This window comes from Paramacrobiotus metropolitanus, unplaced genomic scaffold, assembly GCF_019649055.1.
Source record: "Paramacrobiotus metropolitanus isolate TYO unplaced genomic scaffold, Prichtersi_v1.0 Parri_scaffold0000005, whole genome shotgun sequence".
Lineage (NCBI taxonomy): Eukaryota > Metazoa > Tardigrada > Eutardigrada > Parachela > Macrobiotidae > Paramacrobiotus > Paramacrobiotus metropolitanus.
The window spans coordinates 517,432-542,073 of record NW_026570225.1 but is presented as its reverse complement, the minus strand read 5'-3'; the positions used below and the strand labels follow the sequence as shown (position 1 = coordinate 542,073).

The 24,642-nt window shown below is 46.6% G+C and overlaps 5 protein-coding genes across 8 annotated transcripts; 3 read left to right on the top strand and 2 right to left on the bottom strand.

Annotated features, from left to right (window-relative positions):
* Positions 1–93: 93 nt before the first annotated feature.
* LOC129581430 (UDP-N-acetylglucosamine transferase subunit ALG14 homolog) lies at positions 94–15,162 on the top strand. Its single transcript, XM_055472491.1, has 5 exons — positions 94–457; positions 696–844; positions 941–1,063; positions 13,831–13,890; positions 14,021–15,162. Exons 1-5 carry the CDS (start codon positions 313–315, stop codon positions 14,189–14,191), a joined length of 648 nt encoding a protein of 215 aa, XP_055328466.1. The 5' UTR covers positions 94–312; the 3' UTR covers positions 14,192–15,162.
* On the bottom strand, positions 14,306–15,336 carry LOC129581431 (uncharacterized). 2 transcript variants are annotated; one of them, XM_055472493.1, is made up of 3 exons: positions 15,253–15,271; positions 15,047–15,173; positions 14,306–14,981 (listed from the first exon to the last, which is right to left on the bottom strand). In XM_055472493.1, exons 2-3 carry the CDS (start codon positions 15,103–15,105, stop codon positions 14,507–14,509), a joined length of 534 nt encoding a protein of 177 aa, XP_055328468.1. In that variant the 5' UTR covers positions 15,106–15,173; positions 15,253–15,271; the 3' UTR covers positions 14,306–14,506. The 2 variants fall into 2 exon arrangements, with proteins under 2 accessions (XP_055328468.1, XP_055328467.1); XM_055472492.1 differs by having other exon boundaries at positions 15,047–15,336.
* Positions 15,337–16,184: 848 nt separating this feature from the next.
* Positions 16,185–19,488, top strand: LOC129581429 (S-methyl-5'-thioadenosine phosphorylase-like). Of its 3 annotated transcripts, none has more exons than XM_055472490.1 (9): positions 16,185–16,243; positions 16,544–16,720; positions 17,128–17,214; positions 17,301–17,359; positions 17,594–17,761; positions 17,890–17,992; positions 18,229–18,387; positions 18,485–18,694; positions 18,987–19,488. In XM_055472490.1, the coding sequence occupies exons 2-9, from the start codon at positions 16,706–16,708 to the stop codon at positions 19,155–19,157; spliced, it is 972 nt and encodes a 323-aa protein (XP_055328465.1). In that variant the 5' UTR covers positions 16,185–16,243; positions 16,544–16,705; the 3' UTR covers positions 19,158–19,488. The 3 variants fall into 3 exon arrangements, with proteins under 3 accessions (XP_055328465.1, XP_055328463.1, XP_055328462.1); XM_055472488.1 differs by having other exon boundaries at positions 16,232–16,364; XM_055472487.1 differs by lacking the exon at positions 16,185–16,243 and having other exon boundaries at positions 16,323–16,720.
* Positions 19,378–20,713, bottom strand: LOC129581433 (H/ACA ribonucleoprotein complex subunit 3-like). The gene is made up of 3 exons (XM_055472495.1): positions 20,339–20,713; positions 20,214–20,256; positions 19,378–19,734 (listed from the first exon to the last, which is right to left on the bottom strand). The coding sequence occupies exons 1-3, from the start codon at positions 20,390–20,392 to the stop codon at positions 19,634–19,636; spliced, it is 198 nt and encodes a 65-aa protein (XP_055328470.1). The 5' UTR covers positions 20,393–20,713; the 3' UTR covers positions 19,378–19,633.
* A 165-nt stretch (positions 20,714–20,878) lies between these two features.
* Positions 20,879–23,310, top strand: LOC129581134 (RNA polymerase-associated protein LEO1-like). Its single transcript, XM_055472031.1, has 2 exons — positions 20,879–21,695; positions 22,425–23,310. The coding sequence occupies exons 1-2, from the start codon at positions 21,040–21,042 to the stop codon at positions 23,071–23,073; spliced, it is 1,305 nt and encodes a 434-aa protein (XP_055328006.1). The 5' UTR covers positions 20,879–21,039; the 3' UTR covers positions 23,074–23,310.
* The last annotated feature ends 1,332 nt before the right edge of the window (positions 23,311–24,642 follow it).

Below are 24,642 nucleotides of genomic sequence, written 5' to 3'. Positions count from 1 at the left end.
AAGTTACAGGGTTACAGCCATCTCAGCCGTGTGACTCGGCGCGCTACGCTAAGTAACTTATTACACGTAGCTGCTGCTACTTCCATTAGCTTTAATACAGTTTTTATAATTTCAGTTTTTTTATTTTTTACGCTTGCGTCTTTCGATCTTACAGTGAAGTACGTGGTTCAGAAATTATTTGGTGCTTATTTCAGACGTGAACCTTGATCATTTTCACTAACGTTTTCTGAAACCATTATTTTCATTTCGAAAAGCCTCATTTAATCTGCACAGGATTGGTTTCGAACCACCGGATAGTGGGGAAGAGCGAAAATGTTGTGGATAGTATCCTTCGTGGCAGCACTATTGTGCATCTTCGGATTCCGCTTTGCTTACTTTTATTTGTGTGTGAGAGGAAAATCCGAAAGAGTATCCAGGAAAGACTTGCCGTTGCGGCTGATGGTTATACTGGGTTCAGGTAAAACTTTGTTTAATGACGAAACTCTGTTCTATCAGCGCTTTCTGATCGAATAGAAATTAGTTCGTAAATATTCTTCGTAGACCGTAGTTATAATAAGTTATTACTTATAACTTATTGTTAATATTGCTTTTTAACTTTTCCTTAAGTCGCATTTTGATATTTTACAATGACAATTTTCTTCCACACCGATAACCGGGAGTCTAAAAATATGCCCCAATGGAAGTATTACTGTTAGGAGGCCATACGACTGAAGCTTTGTCCCTGTTGTCACAAATGAGCGCTAGCAAATACTATCCCGTTACGTTTGTGTTGGCGGACACGGATAGCACGAGTGCCATGCGCGCTGCCGTCTTGCAAAGGCTGGATGCAGAGACCAAAGAAGAGGTAATCAGTAATCAGTGTGATTACTAATCACACGAGGTGGTGAAACGTTCCACAATTGATTGAAAACGTATCTGTATGGTGTGGTTTTACGCACAGGCTAAATTCGTCAAAATTCCTCGGAGTCGAGAAGTGCGACAGGCATGGTTAAGCAGCGCTTGGTCGACACTGTATGCCACCATGTACGCTTTGCCAATAGTGATTACCGAGCGACCGGATGTGGTATGTTCACGTATATCGTGCGATTGTCTTGAGCTGCAATTCAAACTGATCTAAGCATAAGAACGGGTGTGTGTGTGTGTGCGTGTGTGAAATACCAAAGGAAAACTCGCACTGCATTTCCAAAAATTAATCGACTGCACCAGTACTTGCAGTCGTAACGCTTAAAATACTGTACATTCAAAGCTGTTAGCCGTTAACCAAATAAGCTACTTCTGTGAGCGGGAATCTTGGTTTTAAAATGGGTGATGCTCTTTTTTATTCCCTGCGGTAACCCGTGGGCGGTACTATTAAAATAGTACAATGTTGTTGTGACAGGCAAGCGCAGGGGACTCACAGTGAGCTTTATTGACAGATAAAGGGAGCAAATACCGCGTGATTGCGGGAGAGGAAGAACCAAGAGCCAATGTCTGGCTATGCAAAATCAGCACGTCAAGTTGCTGAGAGCAAGTTCTAGAGCGTAATGAAATGTAGAGAGAGAAGTGTGCTGGCGGCAACGTCGTGCTGTCCAGACATGTCGAATGTGATGCGCAGACTGGACTCGTATCCAACGCGAGCGTATAAGCGCTGAGTCATACAGCGAGAGAGGAACGAGAGAGCAAGTATGCTCAGTGAGTGCGCCCGCGGTGGATCCGCTAGGCGGAGAGTGCAGTGCAGCCACTCACGTACGTACAAGAGAGGGCGAATCAGCATGTGTGCGTTGGTACGCATACGCAAAGTGGCGTATCTACCACGCAGGCTGTCGTGCCTCTAACATGCCTCTGGGCGGGAATCCGAGCTCCTGCGAGGATGCTCCGACTCAGTACCGCGCCAGCGTCGCACCTCTCCGGTCGACCCATGTGGGGTCGCCGGTACGCGTCCTCTTCCAGTGGGAGTCCGGTGTCCTGTTGACCGTCCCATCCTTCACTTCCAGACCCATGAGAGGCAAGCAACTCACGGCCGCAAATCTGGAAGCCGCTCGGGCGTTTCGTTGGGCCGGTAATGCTTCTGTCGGCAGGCATCTTGCTTCTGTTGGCTTCGGAGAACGTAAAAGAAAAGTGTAATGACGGTTAAACAGCGCGAAAGAAAAATGTAATAAAGTTTAATCACAATTCCAGTGAGCACAAAGGTAACACAAAACAGGTTTGGTTAGAGATTATTCCGACTAGGATGACGTCCACGGGGTCTTGAGTTTTCACGGGGTCTTCTTTCCAAATGCAGTCCTGTACGTCAGGTCCGGGGCGTCGGTTCCCAGATTACCCAACGTAACCGGTAACTTGTGCAAGGTCGGGTAAGCACGGCTGACACTTACAACCGACTCGTTTCCGTCCGTTCGGAGAGAGAGGCACTGTCGTTGCGGCGAATGCCGAAGTATCCTCTCTGAATAAGGGAATTAGACTGAGGTCGGTTGACCACGGTCGGCCTACTGGTAGGTTGACCAGCGGCAGGGGAATCCGGCTAAGTTCCGAATTCCAGAGTTCAGGTCGGACAAAACCGTACTTGTGTCATGCGACTTCCGTGGTCGCCAAGTGGTAATGCCGATAAAATGTGGACGGTCGAAACCGTTCAATCTGCTACCACGAGCCTGGTTATGACTTCATCCGATGCGAACTGGCTCGAAGGTCCGGTCGGAATTTCTTGTTCCTTCCATCCACTGATGATTTACTGTTGGCATCTGACCTGTTGTCCGTTAGGATGGATATCCAACTTGAGGTCGGTCTTAATGTTATCCGACCTGAGGTCGGTGATAACGTACCTCCATGGTCGACCTCGGTGACCGTGTTATTTAGACCCATGTGGGGCCAAACAAGTCCCGTTAAGTCGAATGAAACCATTTCGAGGTCGTTTCCAATTCCAATCTTCAGTTTGGTTATCCTTCACCGACCTGTTATCGGTGACTTCTGATGTCCGACCTGAGGTCGGGTATAATGTTATCCAACCCGAGGTCGGTGGTAATGTTATACGACCTGAGGTCGATTACCACGTGACGTTAGTACTGATCCGTTAGAAGGTTGTAATCCGGGTAATCCGCTGGTGTTCCAAGCGGTTCTTAACGATCCGGTGTTCTTAGCCGACTTCCGTGGTCGGTTAAACCGGTTATCCGACCTGAGGTCGGTGATAATGTTATCCGACCTGAGGTCGGTTATTCCGTGTCCCAAGTCGAGCAAGGTCGAATGCATCCTTCCGGATGTCGTTTTCCGAGGAGATCTTCCAAAGGATATCCATCTACCGACCTGTTGTCGGTTACTTGGCTTGTCCGACCTGAGGTCGGGTACGATGTTATCTGACCGGAGGTCGGTTATCCTGTTTCCCAGGTCGACCGAGGTCGATTTCGTCTGTCCAGAAGTGGTTTTCCGTGGACATCTTCAATGGTGTCTCCATCCACCGACCTGTTGTCGGTTACTTCACGTATCCGACCTGAGGTCGGTTACAATGTTATCCGACCCGAGGTCGGTTATCCTGTGTTCCAGGTCGACCAAGGCGAGTTATACTTTTGTAGGTCCAAGTGGGACCATACAAGTTCGTTCTGGTCGAATTCATCCGTTTGGAAGTCGTTTTCCGTTAGAATCTTCCGTCCACCGACCTGTTGTCGGTTATCCGCACATGTCCGACCTAAGGTCGGTTACAATATTATCCGACCTGAGGTCGATGATTCCATAATTGCAGGTCCAAGTGGGACCACACAAGGTCGTTTAGGTCGAATCTATCCGTCCGGAAATCGTTTTCCGTGAAAATCTTCCATGGTGAGTCCATCCACCGACCTGTTGTCGGTTATTCCCCATGGCCGACCTGAAGTCGGTTACAATGTTATCCGACCTGAGGTCGGTGATTCCATGTTTAACCGAGGTGTTTTGCGGTGTGCAGGCTCAAGTGGAGCCATACAAGTCCGCTTTGGTTGAATCCTCCTCATAACCGACCTATTGTCGGTGACTTCACTTTATCCGACCTGGGGTCGGGTATAATGTTACCCAACCCGAGGTCGGTGATTCTTCATCGAGGTCGGTTTCGTCCGTCAAGAGGTCGGTTTAAGCCTCTGGGCGTCCATCCGGGCTCCGCAAAGTTGTTAGGAGCGATGGTTGAGTTTGTACCTCTAACATGCTCTGGGTCGGGTCCGTGTTCCGTCAAGTTTGGCGGTTCCATGGCGTCTGTTGGCCATTCGGCATGCACTCCTGGCATTCGTCCGAGCTCTGTTGTCGGTCGCTTCGCTTTATCCAACCTGAGGTCGAGTATAATGTTGTCCAACCCGAGGTCGGTGATTGTTCATCATGATCGACTCCATACATTAAGAGGTCGTTTCAGGCCTCTGAGCATTCGCCCAAGCCCCGCAAAGTTGTCTGGAGCGATGGTCCGGTTCGTACCTCTAACATGCTCTGGGTCGGTTCTTAGTCGCTGTTGGTCGGTTGTCCCGTTGAGCCATGTGACATCAGATTTTTGCCTCTGGACGGGTCCAAGTTCCGTCGATTTCGTCAGTTACCGTGGCGTCTGTTGGCCAGCATGCAATCCTGGTCGCTTTTGGCGTCAAGGGACTTATGTGGTCCCTTTTAACCAGGTAATCCCTTGGTTGAAACCAGCGTGCAGTTCTCGCGCCTTGGCAGCGTTGTGCTTCGGGCCCCGACTTATGTCAGACTGCCCGTTTCCATCCTCAGGCACATGCAAGGTTTTGAGGTAGAATCAGACCTTCACTTCCCTGGTTGGAGTCTTTTGTTGCGTTCCACAACCGGTGACGCCTTGCCACTTCCGTTGGGAAAAGACGTTACCCGTCCGTGGTGGGGTCTGCTTGGGGGTGCAGTTCGCGACCACTAGCGCTTTGCCTAGGATGTTCCCTTGGTATGTCCTGGGGAAGTGGGTCGGCGGAGTCGTTGGTACACCGGTAGCCAACTAAACCGTCGGGAGCCCCGGCCAGACTAAGGTCCGGCCAGACTAAGGTCGTGGTTCCCGCGGTCTGCGGATGTCGTTATCGACTTCTGTCGTCGATAAAGGTGGCCTGTTCGATGAGGCGATCCGATTTGTGACTTCCGTATGCTTCCATCAGGTCGAGGTCGGTTGGTCGAGTGTTGACGTTTTCTTAGGTTGGCTACCATTGGTAAACGACTTCTGTGGTCGATTTTGGGTAGCAGGTCGTAGTTGACCCGATCCGCTCTGTTGCGGTCCAAGTGATTCTTGGTTCTTACTTCCGGAGTCCGGTTGCCGAAGTAATTGATACGACTTTCTTCGGATGTAAAGTTGAAACTTCACCGACTTCTGTGGTCGGTTAAGTTACCCGAGTCGTAATGCGGAGGTCCAAGTTTCCACCTCGGGAATGGTCGACCTCTGTGGTCGACTGAGGTAGTTGATCATGGTTAAAGGCCGCGGTCTGCGGGGTAAAACCTCTGGGCGTAATCCGTTTGTTGGCTCCTGCCTTGAGTGTGCCGCTTCTATCATGTCGTAACAGTTCGGTTTTGACTTCTGTGGTCAATTCCGAACCATGTGACATTCCGAACCGATGAGGATACCACCGTGTTCGGTGACGAAAGCCACTGGTCGGTTACCCGGTCCCAAAGTTGGCCACGGGTGCCAGGCAAACACTGTAGGGAACGCTCGGAGTCCGGGGTTCCGTACAGTGTTAGCGTAATCCTCTCAGTCTATGCTCCGGAGTCGGTTGGCCGGAGTTATTTTCTTCGGTAGCAGAACGTGGTTCACGATATGCTACGTTAGCAAGCCGGGGCGTCTGTTGTCTCCGGTCGAAGCAGATGTGGTTGTTGATGTGCCCATGCCATGCTGGGGAAGTGAGGTCGGTTGCCCAGTTCGGTCCAGGGGATTCCTCGGAGGACGTACCGGTACGGTGAAAGAACCGAAGTATCCAGGTCTGACCACGCGTTTCCGGGTCCGACCGAAGAATCCGGCTAACTTCCTTCGTTCTTTCAGAGCTGTGTCCTAGTACGGACGACGCTAAATCCCAAGTGGGGACATGTAACATAGTCGTAGTTGACCAATTAACGGGTCGACTTTTGAGGTCGACTAAGAAAGCGAATCAGGATTATGGTCGCGTCTGGGCAGCGGTCTGCTCCTTTCGACTTCTTCGGTCGTAGTCTTGGGTGGCCGGGCGTCTGTTTGCTCCGGTTTCTTCTTTGATTCGGCCGGCTCAGGCCGACCTCTGCGTGAGGTCCTACCCATCAATGTGGTCGACTTTTGTGGTCGACTATGGTAGCGAAACGGCATTACGGTGCAGTCTGTTGCGCTTGAGGCGGCCGAGCATCTGTTGGCTCCAGCCTTTTTCGCTTTGCCGGCTGGACTTCCGTATCCGACCTACTATCCGCCGGCTTTTGTTCCAAGAAGGCTAATTGTACTTGACCGACCTCCTTGGTTGGTGACTGTTGTCAGACCTTCAAGGTCGGTTGGAGTTGCCCGATCTCAATTCCGACTTTTGTTGTCGGGTGAGGTTCGACCTGTTCGGTCGATGGACATCCATCCTTCTTGGTCGGTGTAATCCTTCCGACTTCTGTTGTCGGTTGGACTTTACCGATTTCCTTGGTCGGGGATTGTTGTCCGACCTCCATCTTCTGTTGATGCTGACCGACCTTCAAGGTCGGTTGCTGCTACCCGACCTTGGTCGGTGAAAGTTTTCCGACTTGGTTGGTCGGTGAAATCCAACTGACTTCTGTGGTCTGTTGAATTTTACCAACTTCCTTTATCCGTGACTGTTGGCCAACGTCCTTAGTTGGTGACGATTGGTCTTCCTTCCTGTCTGGTTGAGGATGACCGACCTCCGAGGTCGGTTGTTGTTGACCGACCTTCGAGGTTGGTGAAGCCCTACCGACTTCTGTGGTCGGTTGGACTTGACCGACGTCCGTTATCGGTTGTTTTTGTCCGACCTTCAAAGTCGGTTGCTGTTGACCGTCCTTCTAGGTCGGTGAAGTCGCCTTACCCGAGTGGGGTGAGGTCGACCTCTGCGCTTCATCCATCTGGTTGGGGATTTGCGTCCGATGTCGGTGACTGTCGTAGTCTTTACCGACTCCTGAGCTTTGTGTGAGCTCAGCTGAGTTCCTTCAGTTAGGTCAGAGAATGTCGGAGCGCCAAGTAGGTGCTCCTGACCTATTTCGCTTTGCCGGGGAACTTGGCTGTTTGCACGGTTCTTTCCGGAGGATTCCTCGGGGGATGTGACGTTACGGTGAAGGTGCCGGAGTTGCTCCGGGTCTGACCCTCGAGCCGAATCCAGCCGAAGAATCCGACTAATTGCTGGTCAACTGTCCGTGCGGGCAAGAAAAAGGTTAGTCTTGGGGGTAAGTTCCGGGTATCCATGTCGTTTCTCGACGTTGCTGCTTCTCAGCTGGGCCGTTTCTCGGCTTTCAGTCCCAAGTGGGGACTGGTTGATAATTGCCAGGCAAGGGATATGGGTCGGTCATTGGCTATTCGTCCATCCAGTACTCTTCCACTGATATCATGCCGGCCTGTTGCTTTTTTGTTGGTCTTCCCACCATTGGTATCGGGAAAGACTTCATCGTCTCTAGTGCTGATCCGTGCGTTCCAACGTGGTGGACTTTTGATGCTCTGGCGGCATTCTGCCCTTCACCGGTGCGATCCTGGCAGGTGAGACGGGTGTCTCCGGTGTGCACATTCCGGCTTACCCGTGTATCGACACTGCCCGATGCCTCTGGTATCGGGATAGACTTTGCCACCGATGTAGACGGTTTCAAAGTCCGACCAGCAGGTTGTTCCGTTTCGTGCGGATACTCCGTTATGCTGGTGACCGGTGGAGCGGGTTGGCTTCTGCTGTGCGCAGTTGGACAGGTCGCGATCCCATCGTAGTGCGTACGAACATCAGCTCTCCTGTAGTCAGCGGTTGTTGTTGCCGTAATGCGGTTACCTTCCTCAAGCCCATGGGAGGTAACCATGTTCGCAATTATGGCAGACAATTTGACCGGAGTTTTACCGGGGGACCATTCCGTACTCTTGGCGGAAACTCCCTTCGCTGCACTAACGGTGGGGAGTCCAGGAGGCGTTATTGTGTCCTGATGAGTCGTGGGGCAACATTCGGCTGTACCACGAGGTCCGGTTGCCGGGGCGACATTGTTGGCGCCTTGCAGTACGGGAGGCACGGTGTCGTTATTGGCACGTGCCGGTCTGACGACGTTATTGCCGTCAGGCGATGCGGATGGCAGGGCGTCGTTACTGGCGCCGGCCGGTCTGGCGACGTTATTGGCGCCAGATAATCCGCAAGGCACAGCGCCGTTATTGGCGCTGACCGATCCAGCGCCGTTATTGGCACCAGACAACCCGGCAGCGTTCTTGCTACCAGTCGGCTCAGTTCCTTCGTGGGCACCGTGCCGTCCAATCGGTGGCCTCTTATTGGACAGAGATGCATTGAAGCCATTGTCGGCTTCCGAAGTGGGTTGAGGCATCACCGTTACTAGGTTACCTGGAAACTCCGTCGTCGAAGGTAGGCCAAACTTTTCCCGGGTAGTCACAGACCATATCCGGGGCGATATGACGGCGTTATTGTCGTCAAGCATGCGGGCGGCTTCTGTTGTTACAGATTGCACGGTTCCTTTGTGGGCTCCGTGTGATTCGACCATGGTCGTCTGGCCGTATGATGATTCACCGGCACGTCTGTTGGCGCTTCTAGTGAATCCAGCTGCGGTTGGCTTTGCGGCATTGACGGTTAACACGGTTCCTTTGTGGGAACCGCGTGGTCCAATTGACGTCCTTCTGTGGGATGATGATTTACCGGCGCTTCTGTTTGCGCCTTTTGTGGATTTCGTAGCGGTTTCTCTCGCTCTCCCTGTGACGCTTTTGTTGCGATACACAGGGTTGTCTTTGTCCGGTGCTTTGGTGGGTGGTAGGAGGTCAGTTGAGCCACCGGTGCTCACTGACCATAGTCGTTTTCCGTCGGATAGACCAAGGTCATTCCGCCGCCGTTATTGGAAGGAAAGACAGTCGGTCCATAATATGAGGGCTGCAGAGCGGTGGGCTGCTGCATCTGACCGGTGAAATTCTGTTGTTCATCCGATCCATAGTTGTGTCCGCCGCCATCCGGTAGGTTTCCACCGTTGGCTCCGTTTCCGGTGCCAGGCTGCCAGTTCCGGTTGGCTCTGCCACTGGGTCGACCAGCGCCATGTGGGCGCGGTGGGACCAAGGCCGCGCGGTTCGGATTTGCCGCGCCAAGTGGGCCGCGGGCGTCGTATCTCTGACGCCAGTCCATGTACCAGTTCCGGTTTGGGTTACAGGCCGGGTCAACGTTGGCGTATGCGCAGGCATTGCTGTGGTGGTTTCCCCACATGCAGTGGCCGCAGGTTATTCCGTTCTGGAAAGTCCACTGCCGAAACAGACCTTCCTGTCTGTTTATATATGCGTCCTGGTTCCGCTGACTCTGGTTGGGTCCAGCGAGGCTTTGACCGCTCTGTCCGGCGCCTCCTGCTTGGTCGCGATTTGTCCGGCCGTTTCCGTTGTTACGTCTTCCGCCGGAGTTCCCGTTCTGGCCAGCGAGTGGCTGAGCCGTATACTGACCCGAGCCTCCGTTACTGCCGAAGTAGAGCAGTGGGGCTCCGGGTTGCACGGGGGATGACCCATGTGGGGTCACATAATACACCACCTGCGGTCTGTCGTGGGCCAGCGAGTGGTTCTGTCCGATGGTTTCTCCATACGGTACATCGTATTTTGCCTTTCCAGTGGTGTATTGTCGGATGTACTTTAGGAACTCTGCCGTAGTCGCCGGCATCCAGATATCCAGAGCTTCCCGTAGTTTGGGTTCGAGGATGTTCTCCTTTAGGTAGTGGACCGCCATTACGTCGGTGATGGATGGGACTCGAGATTTGATACTCATCATGGCATCGTAGTACTGTTCCGGCGTCTCTTGTCCGAAACGGTATTTCCGCTTAGCCATCGTTGCTAAAGCGTTAATCTCCTTATTTTTGTCCGCGAACCGCTCCTCGAATTTCGCAAGCCACAGATTTACTGGCCATCCGCCAAGTGGTTCGTCGGCTGCAGCCAGTCTGTGCCATTCTTCAGCCTGTCCTTTGAGTTGGGCAGCAAGGTCGGTCATAAAGCGGATATCCGACTCAAACCATTCCTGGGCCTCGGCGTGTAGGCGACGGATCTGTTTCATCCAACCATCAAGTTTGGTGTGGTCGCCGTCGAAGTCCGGTAAGGGTTGTCTACGTCCGCGGGCACATGCTCGTATCATCGTTCGTGTGAGCTGATCGCTGGGCCGTCCCTCTCCCTCCTGATTAAACGCGTGTCCAGCCTCCGGATGCTGAGGGTGTTGAGGTGCCACTGATGCATTCTGTTGTACATCCAGGGCGGGTGGTGGGTTGGCGTTTGGTATCCGACCTTGTTGGTCCGGATAACCTGCCAGATAACGAGCCGGTTCTAGTTGACCATCGTGTCCGTTCGCTTGCGGAGGTGATACTTGAGCTGATTGTGGTGGCTCCGGATAGAATCCCTCAGGTAGGTTGGGGACTCTTCCGTATAGGCCAGGTTGCAACCCAAGTGGAGTCTGTCGACCTTCTGTGGGTCGATATAGCTGCACCCGGCTGTGTTGTTCCGGGTAGCCGGCCGGATCAGGTTGGCCACCATACCCGCCTAGTTGCGAGTCGGCCGTGTTGTATGACCGAGTGCGTGCTCTCTGAAGGTTGAACTCCGGTTGGTTCAGACATTTCGGATCGTCTATGTCAAGGGGGAACTTGTTCGTTCCATGTGTGGACTGGTTTCTCCGGCGGCTGCGTTATGGAGCGCGGACGGGTAAGAGGCCGGATAATGCGGCTGTGGTGCTGTTGACCACGGCACCGACGTGTTAGTCGGCGTGATGACCCTTCCTTCGGGTGATGTTCCGTCGAAGGTCACATATTTGGTCGGCTGTGGCTGCTTATGTGGCGCCACCGTTGCCGGTCCGTGGTTCTTTGGACACTGAACTACCGGTCCGGTAGGTACCTGCAGCGGCAGTCCAGTTGGCCGGTTCGCATCCGTCCAAGGTGGTTCCGACTGATGCTGCTCCAGATCGGAGATCCGACGGTTTAGCGCGTCGACAGCCTGCAGAGTTACGGTGTGGTTCTTCTGCAGTGTGTCGACGGCTTGCAGGGTTTCGTCCTGACTCCTTTGTAGTTGGAGCAGGAGGCCAGCAATCTGTTGGTAGAGTGGCGCGTTTTGTTCGCGCTCCTCCGCCTGGTAGGGTTGGCTGTCCGGTCCACTTCCGTACCTGGGGTCCGGCTTCATGTTGCCGTCCTCTAGGCCGCTGTAAGACTGTACGGTGGCCGCTGATGGATTCTCCATCCGCCGTTCCGGGGTTCTGCATGCGATTTGCCGGTCGACCACTGTCAGTGGTGCTGTCGACCGCGTCAGATGCACCATGTCATAGTTGGGCCGGGTTGGTGCCGGGTAACCGCCTTCGTTGACGACCGGGACCAAGCCGTTCTCGTAGGTGTCCTGGAGGCCGCTGTCAAATGCGGCGAATCCGGTCGGTGGGATGCGCTGGTCGCGCGCTCCCGGTACCTCCGTTCGCCTAAGTGGGCTCGCGGATGGCACCTGACGACCGACTGGGCTGGCATGTTGGAAGCTGTATCCACCCGCCTTGAGTGGCCCAGGTTGGTGAGCGTAGGTGTTGTTGACCAACGCGGCCATTTTCACAGTCAGCTGGTGATGGCCCGGGTATTTGTTTACCTCGGCCGAGACGAACGGACGTTAATCCCTTTTGTGGGGATGCCCGTAGACACCAGGTCCCTTTTGTTAGGGAAGCCGGCGGTCTGCACTGGTCGGTTGGACTATGTCCCAAGTGGGGATGTCCGTTTGGATCCGATGATGTACAGCACCGTCAAAGTGTGAAAGGCTTGAGCGTTCTCGCTTCAGCCAATCAATCGGACAATCCCTTATGTGGGGATTTCCGATGAGAGCAGGAACTTTTTTCGGTTCAGGAACTTCCGTGTGTCCGGTAGATGTGGGCCAACGTTGTTGATGGCGTAATCCTGTGTGTGACTCAGTATGGGTTACAACACAGTACTATATTACAGTACAGTGCTATGTTACAGTACAGTAGTATACTACAGTACATTAAGGTGATACGGTTCTACGTGCGTCCTGTACTACTGCCAATGACCGGTGTGACGTCACACGAAATGGTCTTGCTGTTATCTGCCTACGTCACGACGTTAGTGCCGTGCGCACAAAAGGCGTAAACAAGTATGACTCACTACGACGGTCACTATGTTATAAGTATGGGGACTTTCCCAGAGCTCTGATTGGTCGGCTCTAAAGTACTGAAAGTAAGTCCTTCTGACGTCACACAGAAAATCAGAAATTTTCGCGCTAATTTTAAGCGGAAAAACAAGTTATTTTTGGTCGGCCAGAGTTGTTATCTGGTCGAAATTTTAAGTTTTTAGCCGTTAGAAATTAATTCTAAAAATTTAGGAATTTTTCTGACGGTGGGAAATCCGTCGAAAATGAAAATCAAGAAAATGACCAACCTCTGGTCGGTTAGCCAGAAGTGGTCGGTTAGTCAAAAAAAGAGGTCAGTGAAAGTAAGTTTTTAGGTCGGTTTCTCCGACGAAAATTTATTTTTATCCGTTAAAAAGTTGTTTTTAACCGTTAGAAATTAAAGTTAACAGTCAAAAACTAGGAATTCGACCTAGTTTCGACCTGTTTCGACCTGTAACCACGACTTTACCGGTTTGTTACGGGTCCGTGGAGGTCGGTTATCCGCTGTTGGGAGGTCGGTGATCCGCCGTTTCTCGGTCGAAATCCGCCGTTAAAGTTGCGGGTCGCCGTTCAAGGCGAAGGTCCCCGTATTAATGGAGTAATCCTATCGCGCTGCAGGCTATCGTAGCGAGCCTGGTCCGTCAGCGTCCCGTAAGGTCGGGGAAAAAACTGTCCGCTCTTCTTATGTGGAAGAGTTAAGGAACTGATGCTCACCGATTGCGTCAGGGATCGCTTTTGCGGTCAACCTGTGCTTCCACAATCGTAAGACGGCAAGATCTGTCTGATCAGCGGTCGAAGCAGAGGCTGCGTTTGCAGTCTATCTGACTTTTACCGTAGGTTCCTCAGGTTCTCCGAAAAATGCCTTTACCGTCTCCTCAAAGGGTCCGGTGGATCGAAAAGCCAAACGATCTGCTTACCATGTGACAGGCAAGCGCAGGGGACTCACAGTGAGCTTTATTGACAGATAAAGGGAGCAAATACCGCGTGATTGCGGGAGAGGAAGAACCAAGAGCCAATGTCTGGCTATGCAAAATCAGCACGTCAAGTTGCTGAGAGCAAGTTCTAGAGCGTAATGAAATGTAGAGAGAGAAGTGTGCTGGCGGCAACGTCGTGCTGTCCAGACATGTCGAATGTGATGCGCAGACTGGACTCGTATCCAACGCGAGCGTATAAGCGCTGAGTCATACAGCGAGAGAGGAACGAGAGAGCAAGTATGCTCAGTGAGTGCGCCCGCGGTGGATCCGCTAGGCGGAGAGTGCAGTGCAGCCACTCACGTACGTACAAGAGAGGGCGAATCAGCATGTGTGCGTTGGTACGCATACGCAAAGTGGCGTATCTACCACGCAGGCTGTCGTGCCTCTAACATTGTCCTTTTGCCTTCTGATTTTTGTGAGACTGCACTCACTGCAGCGCATAATTTTTGGATCAAGATTTAAATTAACATAATTATCATTTATTTTTTATTTTATTTTGGATTTTTAACATAATAATTTTTTGTTAAAACATATCCTCTGGACTCTGATTAACAGTGCCTGTTAGATTTCTGTGTTTTACCGGTAACATTCGTTTACCGATAGTAATTTAAGCAGACAATTCATAGTAAGTCATAATATGCTCTGACTTTTCAGATACTGTGCAATGGACCCGGGACTTGCGTACCCATTTGCTTGGTTGCCTGGATTTTCAATGTGAGCAGTGTTTCGATTGAAGGACTGAATTTAAATATCAAATCATTGTCTGCTACAACAGTATTCTAAGTCATACACGAACAGTTTACAGATTGTTTTTGGTACTAATGATTTGCCTTTTTTTCTGCAGATTGTCGGATTACGGAGAAGTATAATAACTTTTGTGGAGAGCATCTGTCGCGTTAAGTCACTGTCATTGTCTGGAAAAATCCTTTATTATGTTGCCGATGTGTTTTTTGTTCAGTATCAGTACTTGAAAGAGCGTTATCCTAGAGCGGTTTTTCTTGGACGTTTGGTGTAGAGCGGTTGTTGTTTGGGCGTAAGATTGTAACTCGTATGCTGTTCTGCAATATTTACGACTGCTTCTAACGACAGTACATTTTACTTTTACTGGTTATCAGCACTTCTATAAATGTAAATGAACTTTTTGTATGGAAACTGGGTTTTACCTTTGCTGGACTTGTGGTTACTTACTTGTTAGTATCATAGTCAACGCGGCATTCGTTCTTTAAAAACGGTGATGATTAAATACTGCTATGCGCATGGTTTTCCATAATTCAAATGTCTTGATTGTAATTAAGTACTACTGGGTTTCGAGAATGACATCCGGGTTTTTTTACCATGCTTCATACGGAAGTCCAACAGCTTTTGCCAAGTCGGACTGCTTCCTCGCTTGTTTTCCTACAGATGGAAAATCATAAGTCGGGCCATTCACTAGCCACCCATATTTCCGGCTCTCGGTTTTAGGGAATGGAGGCGCGTAAGTTTCCAGCTTCGGTTGGGATTCAGTATGGACATTGCGGACAATGTGTTTCAGCGGTCGCTCGGGCAGATTAACTTTGTAGGATTGCAGTTGTGGGTAGACATGGTGGGAATGCAGTTGTGGCATGTGGAAATGGCGCTGAATGAACCGATTGGAGAGGTCAACCTGGATATCAGGATCATAGTGCATCGGCAGCCGACCGCGCACCGGTAGACGCAATGGTTTCTCTTTGGTTAATCGGAGCTTGGGTTGTGCTCCCAAGAGAAATTTTCCGTATCCTGCTTTCCATCGTGCTTCACGACGAACTTCGTCCAGGCAGTGGTCGCGCCTGTAAATTTCAGCAGCGCAAATTTACTTCTAGCTAGAGCCTGTGCTGTCTGTTTTTTTACTAACCAATAGTTTGCTTGGTGAACGGGGTTTTTCTGGTTTGCAGATTCAGTTTTGGGGGGCATGATGTCTTACCTGATGACCTTTAATCTTGATCACCATGTGATTATGTGAATATCCACTCATTTAAAGCCTATGACAACGTATTCAGTAGAAGTGTCGATAGTCAATATAAAATTATTATGTTAACAATAAAAGCAGCAAGTACTTACTAGTTACTACAGATCATAAAATTTAATCAGGAATTTAAAAATATATTCCGACAACCTATCAAAACACAAAATTAGCGACCCCTGGTTCTATAGTTACTCGAGTAGGCTCTCAGCAAATTTATGATTTGGTCACATGAAGTTAGTAAGTTACTACTTACTCGCATTACCCTGTACTGTACACAGTGTACAGTGTACAGCTCTTTTTCGACTTCGAGAAAGTGATGTACAGAATGAATGAGAACTCAGATTTCCATAGAAAGTATGAAATACGAACATTACCGGGTAGAAGCACAGTTGTGGCATAAAAATGTTCATAATGTTCAATATTCATGTTTTTTTAAAAGAAAGATATTCATAATGTTTTTTTTCGTGCATCAAACTGCCTTCTGCGCTGTGTACGGATTAAACAATAGTTATAATACGAATAAAAATCCATAATTATTGCCTCTAATGTTATTAAGTCTACTGTCTACTACAAATCTCTACAATAGTAGTTCAGTTCATACTGTTAAGTACTGTATGGACTAAATTAAACTTAATGATAATTACGTATTCGCAGTAAAAGTAATATAATTTTTGTCTTGTCAAAACAACATAAATTTGTCATACAGTATACTTCGCTATGTGGTATGCATATGTATGACAATATATCATACTCTTATCATACAATATATTTATATATCATACAATTATATTTATAGAACAGTTTACGCTCTTAGTGGGAAAATACAGAATTGTCGAAACTGAAATATGACAGTCTAAAATGCCACTTAACCATCGGTTGGCACCAACTTTGGTGCCACCAAGTGATTATTATTAAATGTCAACCGGCAATTAACGCCCCAGGTGTACCATGTGCCGGTTTAGGCGCAAAGATACAGTACGTGAGTAACTTATTTATATAATTATGGTCAATTTCTATACAGAAACGTATAAAGTTGTGTATTTGCACTTACACGGATTAGGATACATTGCACTGCCGGAACTTCATGTATATAGTAATTATAGATTTAATGAATTTCTTACAATAAAGTTTGCATTATTTGACAACTTCTCTTCATAGAGATATTTAATAGTTTTACGCCTACTCCATCTTGCACCACATTCTCTTGGTACTGTAATTGGCAATTTGGCAGTGCGAGAACAAGCTCCGGCATTTCACTGTTTAAAACGATCAGATTTTCGGTCGCTGATAACATTAATGATAAATTGATAATACATGTAGGGCTTTTTATCCGGCACGAAGTTCGCAAAGGTGCAATACCGTTAACCGCATCTGTTCATATTGCAGCCACCAGACACCAGCGGTTACTAGATTTTCGAAGCTGAAAGCTCAACCCTGGATGGATCGCAATCACCAGTGCAGCCACATCACTGCAAGCGCACTGCAGAACACTGAAAAACAGAATTTATCAACTTTTTATGATTTATCTTTGAACACAAGCAGAAGGAGATGCAACGAATCAAGGTGAGTTTTATGCTAACGATTACGCTCAACGGCTTTGTATTAGTGTTGCTGTAGCGGCCTATTGCGTTGATGCCTTATCGATTCACTGCAGATTGTACAAGAGTGATGGCGATTTTTAAGTCTATATTCGATTGTCAAAAATCTCCTGCGTTCAAATTAAACTAAGTATTAAAGTAAGTACTCGTACAGTTAGCACCTCCTGCCGTATTTAACCGGTGACGGATAACCTGTTGCATTGCATCGCCGTGGCAGGTTGTCCTTAAATGATCGGTGTATAACCTACAATGTTTGGCCTTTAAGATCGGCGCACTGTGGAGCTGATTTGTGATTACTTGCTAAAAAAGAGGATAGTAATTGTATTTACTACTACTCTACTTTAATTAACTTAGTGCGCGTTATATGTACAGATTGGAATCATCGGTGGAACCGGTTTGGATGAGCCGAATATTTTAAAAAATCCTCAGCGCAAAGAAGTCACTACACCTTGGGGACCGGTAGGTTAATAAATTTATTAACAGCTGTAACGCATAACGTGTTGGCATCACAATACTGGAAAAGACGTTTCTGGGATGTTTTGCAGCCATCGGATCGGTTGGTTCTTGGAGACATTCATGGAGTTCCCGTGGTCCTTCTGGCTCGGTAAAACGAAAACTGAGACTAACAAATAGTAACAATAAGCTCCGCTTACGATTTTCAGTTGAAATTAATTTTGTCAGTCTGTTCGGGATACATACGCTTGTGAGCATATGACCATTGACCATCCGTACCAACGCCGACCGCGGCAAAAAATATACTGCTTATTACATTTAATTTTGATATGCAGCTTTCATCGTAATAAGACATAATTATTATAATTTCTTTTCACATCTGCAGACATGGTCGACACCATTCCATTCATCCGGGCTTAATCAATTACCGTGCCAATTTATGGGCACTGAAAGAAGAAGGATGCACTCATGTGATTGTTACGAATGCCGTTGGCTCGTTGCGAGAGGAAATGCAGCCAGGAGATATTGTCTTACTTGACCAGTTTATTGACAGGTTATTTCTCGTAAAATGACAATTTTAACAGAGATGCAATAATGGCAAGTTTATAAATGATAGACTTAAGTGCTGGGCTGGAAGGTAATAAACTTATTTGAGTACTTATGTTTGTTTCTTTGTTGCAGGACAACCAGACGAGAGCAGACATTTTACGATGGAACGCCGACCGGACTTCCGGGTATCTGCCACATTCCTATGGCCACACCATTTTGCGAAGAGACTCGTCAAGTAAGATATGCAACTTCCGCGTGAAGACTACTCGTCATATTAACGATTATCTTAATGATAACACGAAACTGATAACTTCTATGAACAAACTTTACCTAACGCTATGTAAAAACAGTATACTTTACCTTCACTGTGCTGCTGTGCAAATGTACACTAATTTTACGTGCTTTTGAATAATGCAACAAAAATTTATTAATATATATGCTTTTATTTAAATGTTTTTCTTGTGACAATAGGTGCTCTTGTCGGTGATTCGATCAATGAATGTGCCGGTTCGACTCCATGAGCGCGGAACAATCATGGTCATCGAAGGGCCACGTTACGCCTCAAAAGCCGAAAGCCATCTGCATCGGCTGTTCAATTGCGACGTTGTGGGGATGACGAGTGTTCCGGAAGTACGGTTTACTTTTGTGATGTTAATCATTAAATTAATTTCATTGCTTACTTCGCTATTTCCTTATTATACTGCAGTTATTTCTTGGCTTTGTTTAGGTGGTCCTGGCCAATGAGTTAGGATTGTCGTACAATTCCATTGCGCTGGTTACCGATATGGACTGCTGGAAGGAAGATGCGGTACATGTCACCGCTGATTTGGTAGTGCAGCGTTTTAACCAGTTTTCCAGGATACTGGTGGATGTTCTGCATAATGCTATTCTGAAAATGAAGGAGTATGATTGGGAACCGATGATCAGACAGAGACAGGTACAACTCCGCATTCTGAGAATTTTTGAGAAAAGCATCGGATGCAGCCAAGCGTTTTTCTGGTGGCACGTACTAATTACTGCTTCTGAAATTGATTAGCATTATTATTTTATTTTGTATTTGATTTTACTTCCCTACTATGTTATACGACGTGAGGGTAAGAATGTGATAATATTATGGCATACAAACGCAAGTAATTACGTACTCAAGATACTCGCTGTAATATTGATTCTATTTCTGTGGCGATATTCCGTTGGGTAAATCACCGTTAGAAATTTGAATATCTTTGCAGTTAATGCTACGCGATGCAATCATGTTACCGAAAGCGAGCGAGAAAGATCATCCGTTTGTCAATCCAATTCCACCGGCAGATGTTTCGATCCCGGATGATAAGCGAATCCCAAAAGTGCATGGAAATGAAAAGAAAAAGCCGGCCTCTGGTGAAACCGCTGATCTGCCATGAACGAAGCTCAATAAATCAGAAACTGTTTAAAAATTCCCTTTTCTGATATGAATTATATAAAGGCCTAAGGCTGACTATTATTTGTTCACGCTTGTATTAGCTGCATGGTAAACTGATCGTTTTGTCCATGTTTCTTTTTCACCGGAGTTTTTTCTGCAAATCGTGCAGAATGTAATACCATTTGCAAACGTTCAAACTAACTGCTAAAATCTCCTATTTTATGGTACTGTAAAACTTATGGTCAGCAGGATTTTAATTAAGTAGTCTTCCACCAATTTACTATCGAAATGTTATAAACGGCATGGTTGAACGGTAGAACCTGTGAAGACGTTCACGGATTGAACAATACCGTATTTAAACGACATTAACGCGAAACAACCCACTGCAATAAGCTACCAAAGACCAAGAAAAACGACGGTCTTTCCCTTTCGTTCTTCCAAAAACAGCCAAAATTTCAGTCGATATAGCCGTATCGTTTACTCCTCGGCTATTTTGGGGTTTTGGGTTAGTAACAGGCCAAAACGCTTCTTGATGGTAATTCTCTGACGGGAATACTTGTCTTCCGGAGAAAATTTCGCTACGAGCAAAAATTCAATGATAATTAATCCCAATTGTAACGTTTGAAATAATAATAAGATAATAATAATAATTTTGAAATAATTGAAATAATAAGATATTCATTACAATTTATTAACGATAACATACTGACTTCTACAGATCAAAACCAAAAAGGGACCGGCTAATGTTTTCACAAGTGTAGAAACAGTAATCCGCAACGAAAATAATAAAAATCAAAGAAAGAAAGACTGAAAATAAAGTATAACATGAGAATAAAGAATTTAACCAGTTTTCGAACAACGTTCTTCCGCTGCTGAAAGTATTTTTCAAAGTATTTTTCAAGTCAAGCTGAAAGTATTTTTCAAGTCCAAACTTTACACGAAGACGAAGTTATGTAATACAGTAACGTTTTTAAAAAAAGCTGGAAAGAAGGAAACGACTGCTCAAGCTCCTGCATATCTCGTTTGGAATTGTACGTAGCAGCCTGTAAGTACTCACCTGGATGAGCGGTGTGAGTAGGTCTTCCATCAGGATCGAGTGCCTATGACGAAATTCAATGTTCCAGTTCCGAAGACTAAGGATATGCGTATGCCATGCAAGAAGTGTAACCACTGCCCACTTACTTTCAGGGTGTACACCCGAGTGTTATTCTCGTCCAAGTAGAATCTCAACAACATTTTTCGAAACTCGAAAAGCAGAAAATAACCAAATTCTGCGCAAAACGTAAGTGTTCAGACTTTACTGTCCTTGGTCCCGTGCTGATCTGACAAACTGGCTGACAAACAAACAAACTGCTGAACAAAATTAAGTACTAGCGGACACCGATAAGTGAAGTTGTAAGATGTTGCTAGTTGAGAAGAAAAAAGTGTACTCCAGAAATTTAATAAGATGTCCTTTGTAAGAATCTTGTTAGTTGTCAATTTTAGGTACAATACAACGTTTGTAAACACTAAGCAGAAAAGCGAGAGAGAAAAGAGAAAACCATTCAAAAATTTTCGTTTTTGACCGGTATCCGTATTAAAAGTGCAGCAAAGATGATACGAGTAGCGCGACGAGCTGGCTATGTTATTGCGTAGTAGCCAACCGCCATCGGCTGAAGTGCCATAAATCGAGAGATCTGCTTCAGAGTCAGCCTTCTCTAATTATTACTACGTATACGACTCTGTACTGTATCCCCATTAAATTTTCCCCAAGAGTACTACAAAAAATTGTGTTGATTCAACTTGATTGTAACAGTTGTTGCTTTTTCACCTTTTGAAACCTATTTAGAAGGCTATACGGAGGCTGTTTAAGGTCTATATGGAGCTCCGCTCTGTATAATATTATGGCAGCCAGTAAGGACAATCTGCAAGCGCTCTTTGGATCGGACAGTTCTGACTCTGAAGAGGACTCGCGTAGACCCAAAGCACCGCGCATCGCTAGTTCACACGATGAAGCTTCGTCTCCCGACGCATCTCCTTCCCGCACTCAAACTGACAACGGGGAAACACGCTCGCCAGCTGAGGCTGAGAGCTCCGCGAACAAGTCATCGGATTTCCATCTTCTTGCTGACGAAGAAGACTCTTCAGAATCCGTTCAGGAAGAAAACGAAGTTGTGAAGGATGATATCGGCGAGACCATTGCGGAAGAAGGGGATCTCGAAGAGCAGCCCGTGGGGGAACAGATTCCCGCAGAGGGCGACGGGGAAGATGACGAGGAGACACGGATTGAAGTGGATATCGCGCGTTTGACTCCGAACCTGGAAGGACGGTTTATATACTGGAAGATGCCAGACTTCATAAAAGCGGAATCTAAGCCCTTCGATCCGGAAGGATATGACGACGAATTTGAAGATTACGACGAAGATCCACCTCCAGAAGTGCAGGATGCAATTCGACAGAAAGTGAAAGGCACCCTACGATGGAGATGGTCGACGTTGGCGGATGGATCTCGTGGGGGACCGGAATCAAATGCGAAACTGGTCAAGTGGTCAGATGGAAGGTGAGTTTGAAGAAATCTTTTAGCATTTCGGTTTTACATCACCAGTTGAAAGAGGGTGAACCATTTTTTTGCGAATCATCGCTGAAAATTAGCTTTATTGGACTGCGTTTGCGTCCAAAAATAAAATTACTTATGGCTTTACAGTAACAGCGTTAGCCACCAACATTGACGAAAACGTTCAGAAAGCCAGAAATCATAAATCAAGGGTCTGATTCAAGACGTGCAAAAGTTTAACCATTATCCTAAGATGGTGAAGCTAAGCTCACAAATTTAACTTTGCTAAGTTTTCGCATTGTTTTTATGAATTGGTTAAGTCGATATCAGCAGTTGTGGATAGTAATTTTGGTAATAAATTTTTTACATTGAAATCATGATATGGTGGAGCAAATTTTCGTGGTGAAACAATAAAAACTATTAATTTCCTAAGTAATTTTTGGTTTAGATAGATTATGGCTTACAATTTATTAGCACAAGCTGGTTGCCAATACGGAAGTTGTTGTTGCAAATCGTTGAAGATGCTCTACAGTCTACAGTGTACAGTATTGCTGGAATTGGTCATTTGCTAAAAATTTATCGATCGACAAACGCATTTAGTGACTCTGGAAATTCAGATAGGTGTAACTTGTAGGGGTGTACTTGTAGGTATCAACTTACTTATTGTTAGTTAGATAAATGTTGCATTCAAATAACGTATCATTAGTAAAATCAAATAAGGCGTTGTTTTTGCAGCACTTCGATCGTAATCGGAAACGAGTATTTCGATGCGTCTCTCATTCCGTTCAAAGGCGAATACCATCAGCTATTCATTCGACAAGGCACTGGTTTACAGGGCGGAGTGATCTTTCCAGAGAAGCTGACTTTGCGTCCGGCTGTGGCCAACCCGTTATCAAGGAAATCACGCATGCCCACTCGTGTGTCGGCAAGCGGACGGCCTGGCGCCAAGGATCAAGGGCCAAGCCTCGTTTTTCTGCACGATGTTGGAGCAAACAGCAAAGACCCCGAGAAATTACGAGCGGAGTTGATGCGAAAAGAAGAGGAGCGTCTTAAGGCGTCCATTCGGCGCGAAACCCAGCAGCGGCGCATTCGCGAACGAGTATACAATCGGGGAATCACTAGTGGCTTTTTGGAAGGGAATGATGAAGAAGACGATAACACTATTTCGTTATCGGCTATTAAAAATAGTTATAAACGAGGAGATTATACGCGGCCTGCATTTTCCGATGAGGAGGAATCCGATAGCGAAAGTCGAAGGAAGAAACTGGAGAATGCGAAGGATGAAGAGGACGACGATGACGATTTCGGTGTGAAGAAAAAGAAAACAGAAGAAGGAGGTGCGAAGAAACGTGTCGCGATTATTCAGGATGATGACGAAGAGTAGTTGCAGTTCTATTGTTACTGTACTAGTTATTACAGTAATTATAAATTGATACGAGTATGTTTTTTGTGGTATAACTGTTTGTACACTGTGCAGATCTTTGTCTGTAGAGGTTTAATTGCTGGTTTAATCCGAATAATTGGAGCGAGTGTATCGTGAATTGAGTTTTTGTCAAAATGTACCGCTTTTCATAATTGAAAATATGAAAAATTTTGAGAACTTCCGCGCTGGTTGTATACGTTCAGGAGAAAAATTTTAGGGATTGCACTTTGCCAAATGTATATCTGCGTAAGAAATGATAATTTACAGTTAAGTAATTTAATTAATCCTTCGATCGTAAATTTGAAATTTTTAATTAGTGTCTATCAGCGCAGGCTTGTTGTTCTGTTATTAATTAATTACTATTTCCTGAAAAAAGTATAATTTACTTACAATAATTTTTACAGTATACGGGTTTTAATATCGTTGCATTGTTATTAAATATTATTACTAAACTAACATTACTGTAGCCGCTAGATGAAGTGGCTCCACTGTTAGATCCGACCGCTGCCTGCCTCTGGCCGGGCATTGAGCACGAGCCTTCCCCCCACCGAGAGGCGCACACTTTGCTTTTCGATAAACTGTTGCCTGCCCCTGCCAGGGGCACCCCAAAAACCACAACAAACCAGGTTTATAAATTGAAAACTGTCAGTGCTCTGACATTATGCTCTTACAATAATTATTGTACTTTGCTAAAAAATAATAAAACTCAGTAAAACATGTAGAACGTCAGCATCAGAGTCAAAATTGTTTGAAACCAAAAACAATTCTGCACGGAGCAATGTGTGTATATTGGGCTTGCATTTTCCCGTATACCAGACTCTGTGGAGCCACTTCATCTAGCGGCTACAGTAGTTAAAGTAATATGACATGTAATAATAATAATATTATTATTAGTTTAGTTTAGTAGTATTAGTTTTGTTTAATTAGTTTAGAAATATTATGAATATATATGAATATATGATTGTAATTATGGGGATCAGAATCATTGTGCAGTTCTGGGATTAGCGCAGGCCTTGAGACCACGCGGTCTGGACATCGCCCAATGGACGATACTGGCACATAATAATTATGCTATCTGGTACACATACTACTGTCACCCCTGTTGTATGTATTGTATCTGTATAATACTCCGTATTACTCGTAAAAAAGGTGATGCGCAGCACACTCACGTTCGCAAAATTCGTTTATGGAACATATTTTTGACTTTTGAAGATATTGCTTATCAGTAAGTACTTCTTTCTCCATTGCTTTCTCCATTCCTGTGTGATTATGCAGTCGTAACAGTGCTGGCGAGTTTTGAATTTTCACTTTTTCTGCTTCTATTAGTTCTATATACAATGGACTATGTGCGAAAACAAGCTGCCAGGCGTGCCGAATTGAAGCTGCCTGGCGAAAATCTTTTGATTGGTCGGAGCTGCCAGGCGTGCCGAATTGAAGCTGCCTGGCGAAAATCTTTCGATTGGTCGGTTTAATTAGAAATTAATTAAACCGACCAATCAAAAGATTTTCGCCAGGCAGCTTCAATTCGGC

Coding starts and splice junctions, on each gene's coding strand:
- LOC129581433 (XM_055472495.1), bottom strand. CDS start 20,392: ATGTTGTTGAGATTCTACTTGGACGAGAATAACACTCGGGTGTACACC. Junction 20,257..20,338: donor CTCGGGTGTACACCCTGAAA/GTAAGTGGGCAG, acceptor ATTTCGTCATAG/GCACTCGATCCTGATGGAAG. Junction 19,735..20,213: donor TACTCACACCGCTCATCCAG/GTGAGTACTTAC, acceptor TTTTGCTCGTAG/CGAAATTTTCTCCGGAAGAC.
- LOC129581429 (XM_055472490.1), top strand. Junction 17,215..17,300: donor TCACTACACCTTGGGGACCG/GTAGGTTAATAA, acceptor GATGTTTTGCAG/CCATCGGATCGGTTGGTTCT. Junction 18,695..18,986: donor CGATGATCAGACAGAGACAG/GTACAACTCCGC, acceptor ATATCTTTGCAG/TTAATGCTACGCGATGCAAT.
- LOC129581134 (XM_055472031.1), top strand. CDS start 21,040: ATGGCAGCCAGTAAGGACAATCTGCAAGCGCTCTTTGGATCGGACAGT. Junction 21,696..22,424: donor GTCAAGTGGTCAGATGGAAG/GTGAGTTTGAAG, acceptor TTGTTTTTGCAG/CACTTCGATCGTAATCGGAA.
- LOC129581430 (XM_055472491.1), top strand. CDS start 313: ATGTTGTGGATAGTATCCTTCGTGGCAGCACTATTGTGCATCTTCGGA. Junction 458..695: donor GATGGTTATACTGGGTTCAG/GTAAAACTTTGT, acceptor TATTACTGTTAG/GAGGCCATACGACTGAAGCT. Junction 13,891..14,020: donor TGGTTGCCTGGATTTTCAAT/GTGAGCAGTGTT, acceptor TTTTTTCTGCAG/ATTGTCGGATTACGGAGAAG.
- LOC129581431 (XM_055472492.1), bottom strand. CDS start 15,105: ATGCCCCCCAAAACTGAATCTGCAAACCAGAAAAACCCCGTTCACCAA. Junction 14,982..15,046: donor GTTCACCAAGCAAACTATTG/GTTAGTAAAAAA, acceptor TGAAATTTACAG/GCGCGACCACTGCCTGGACG.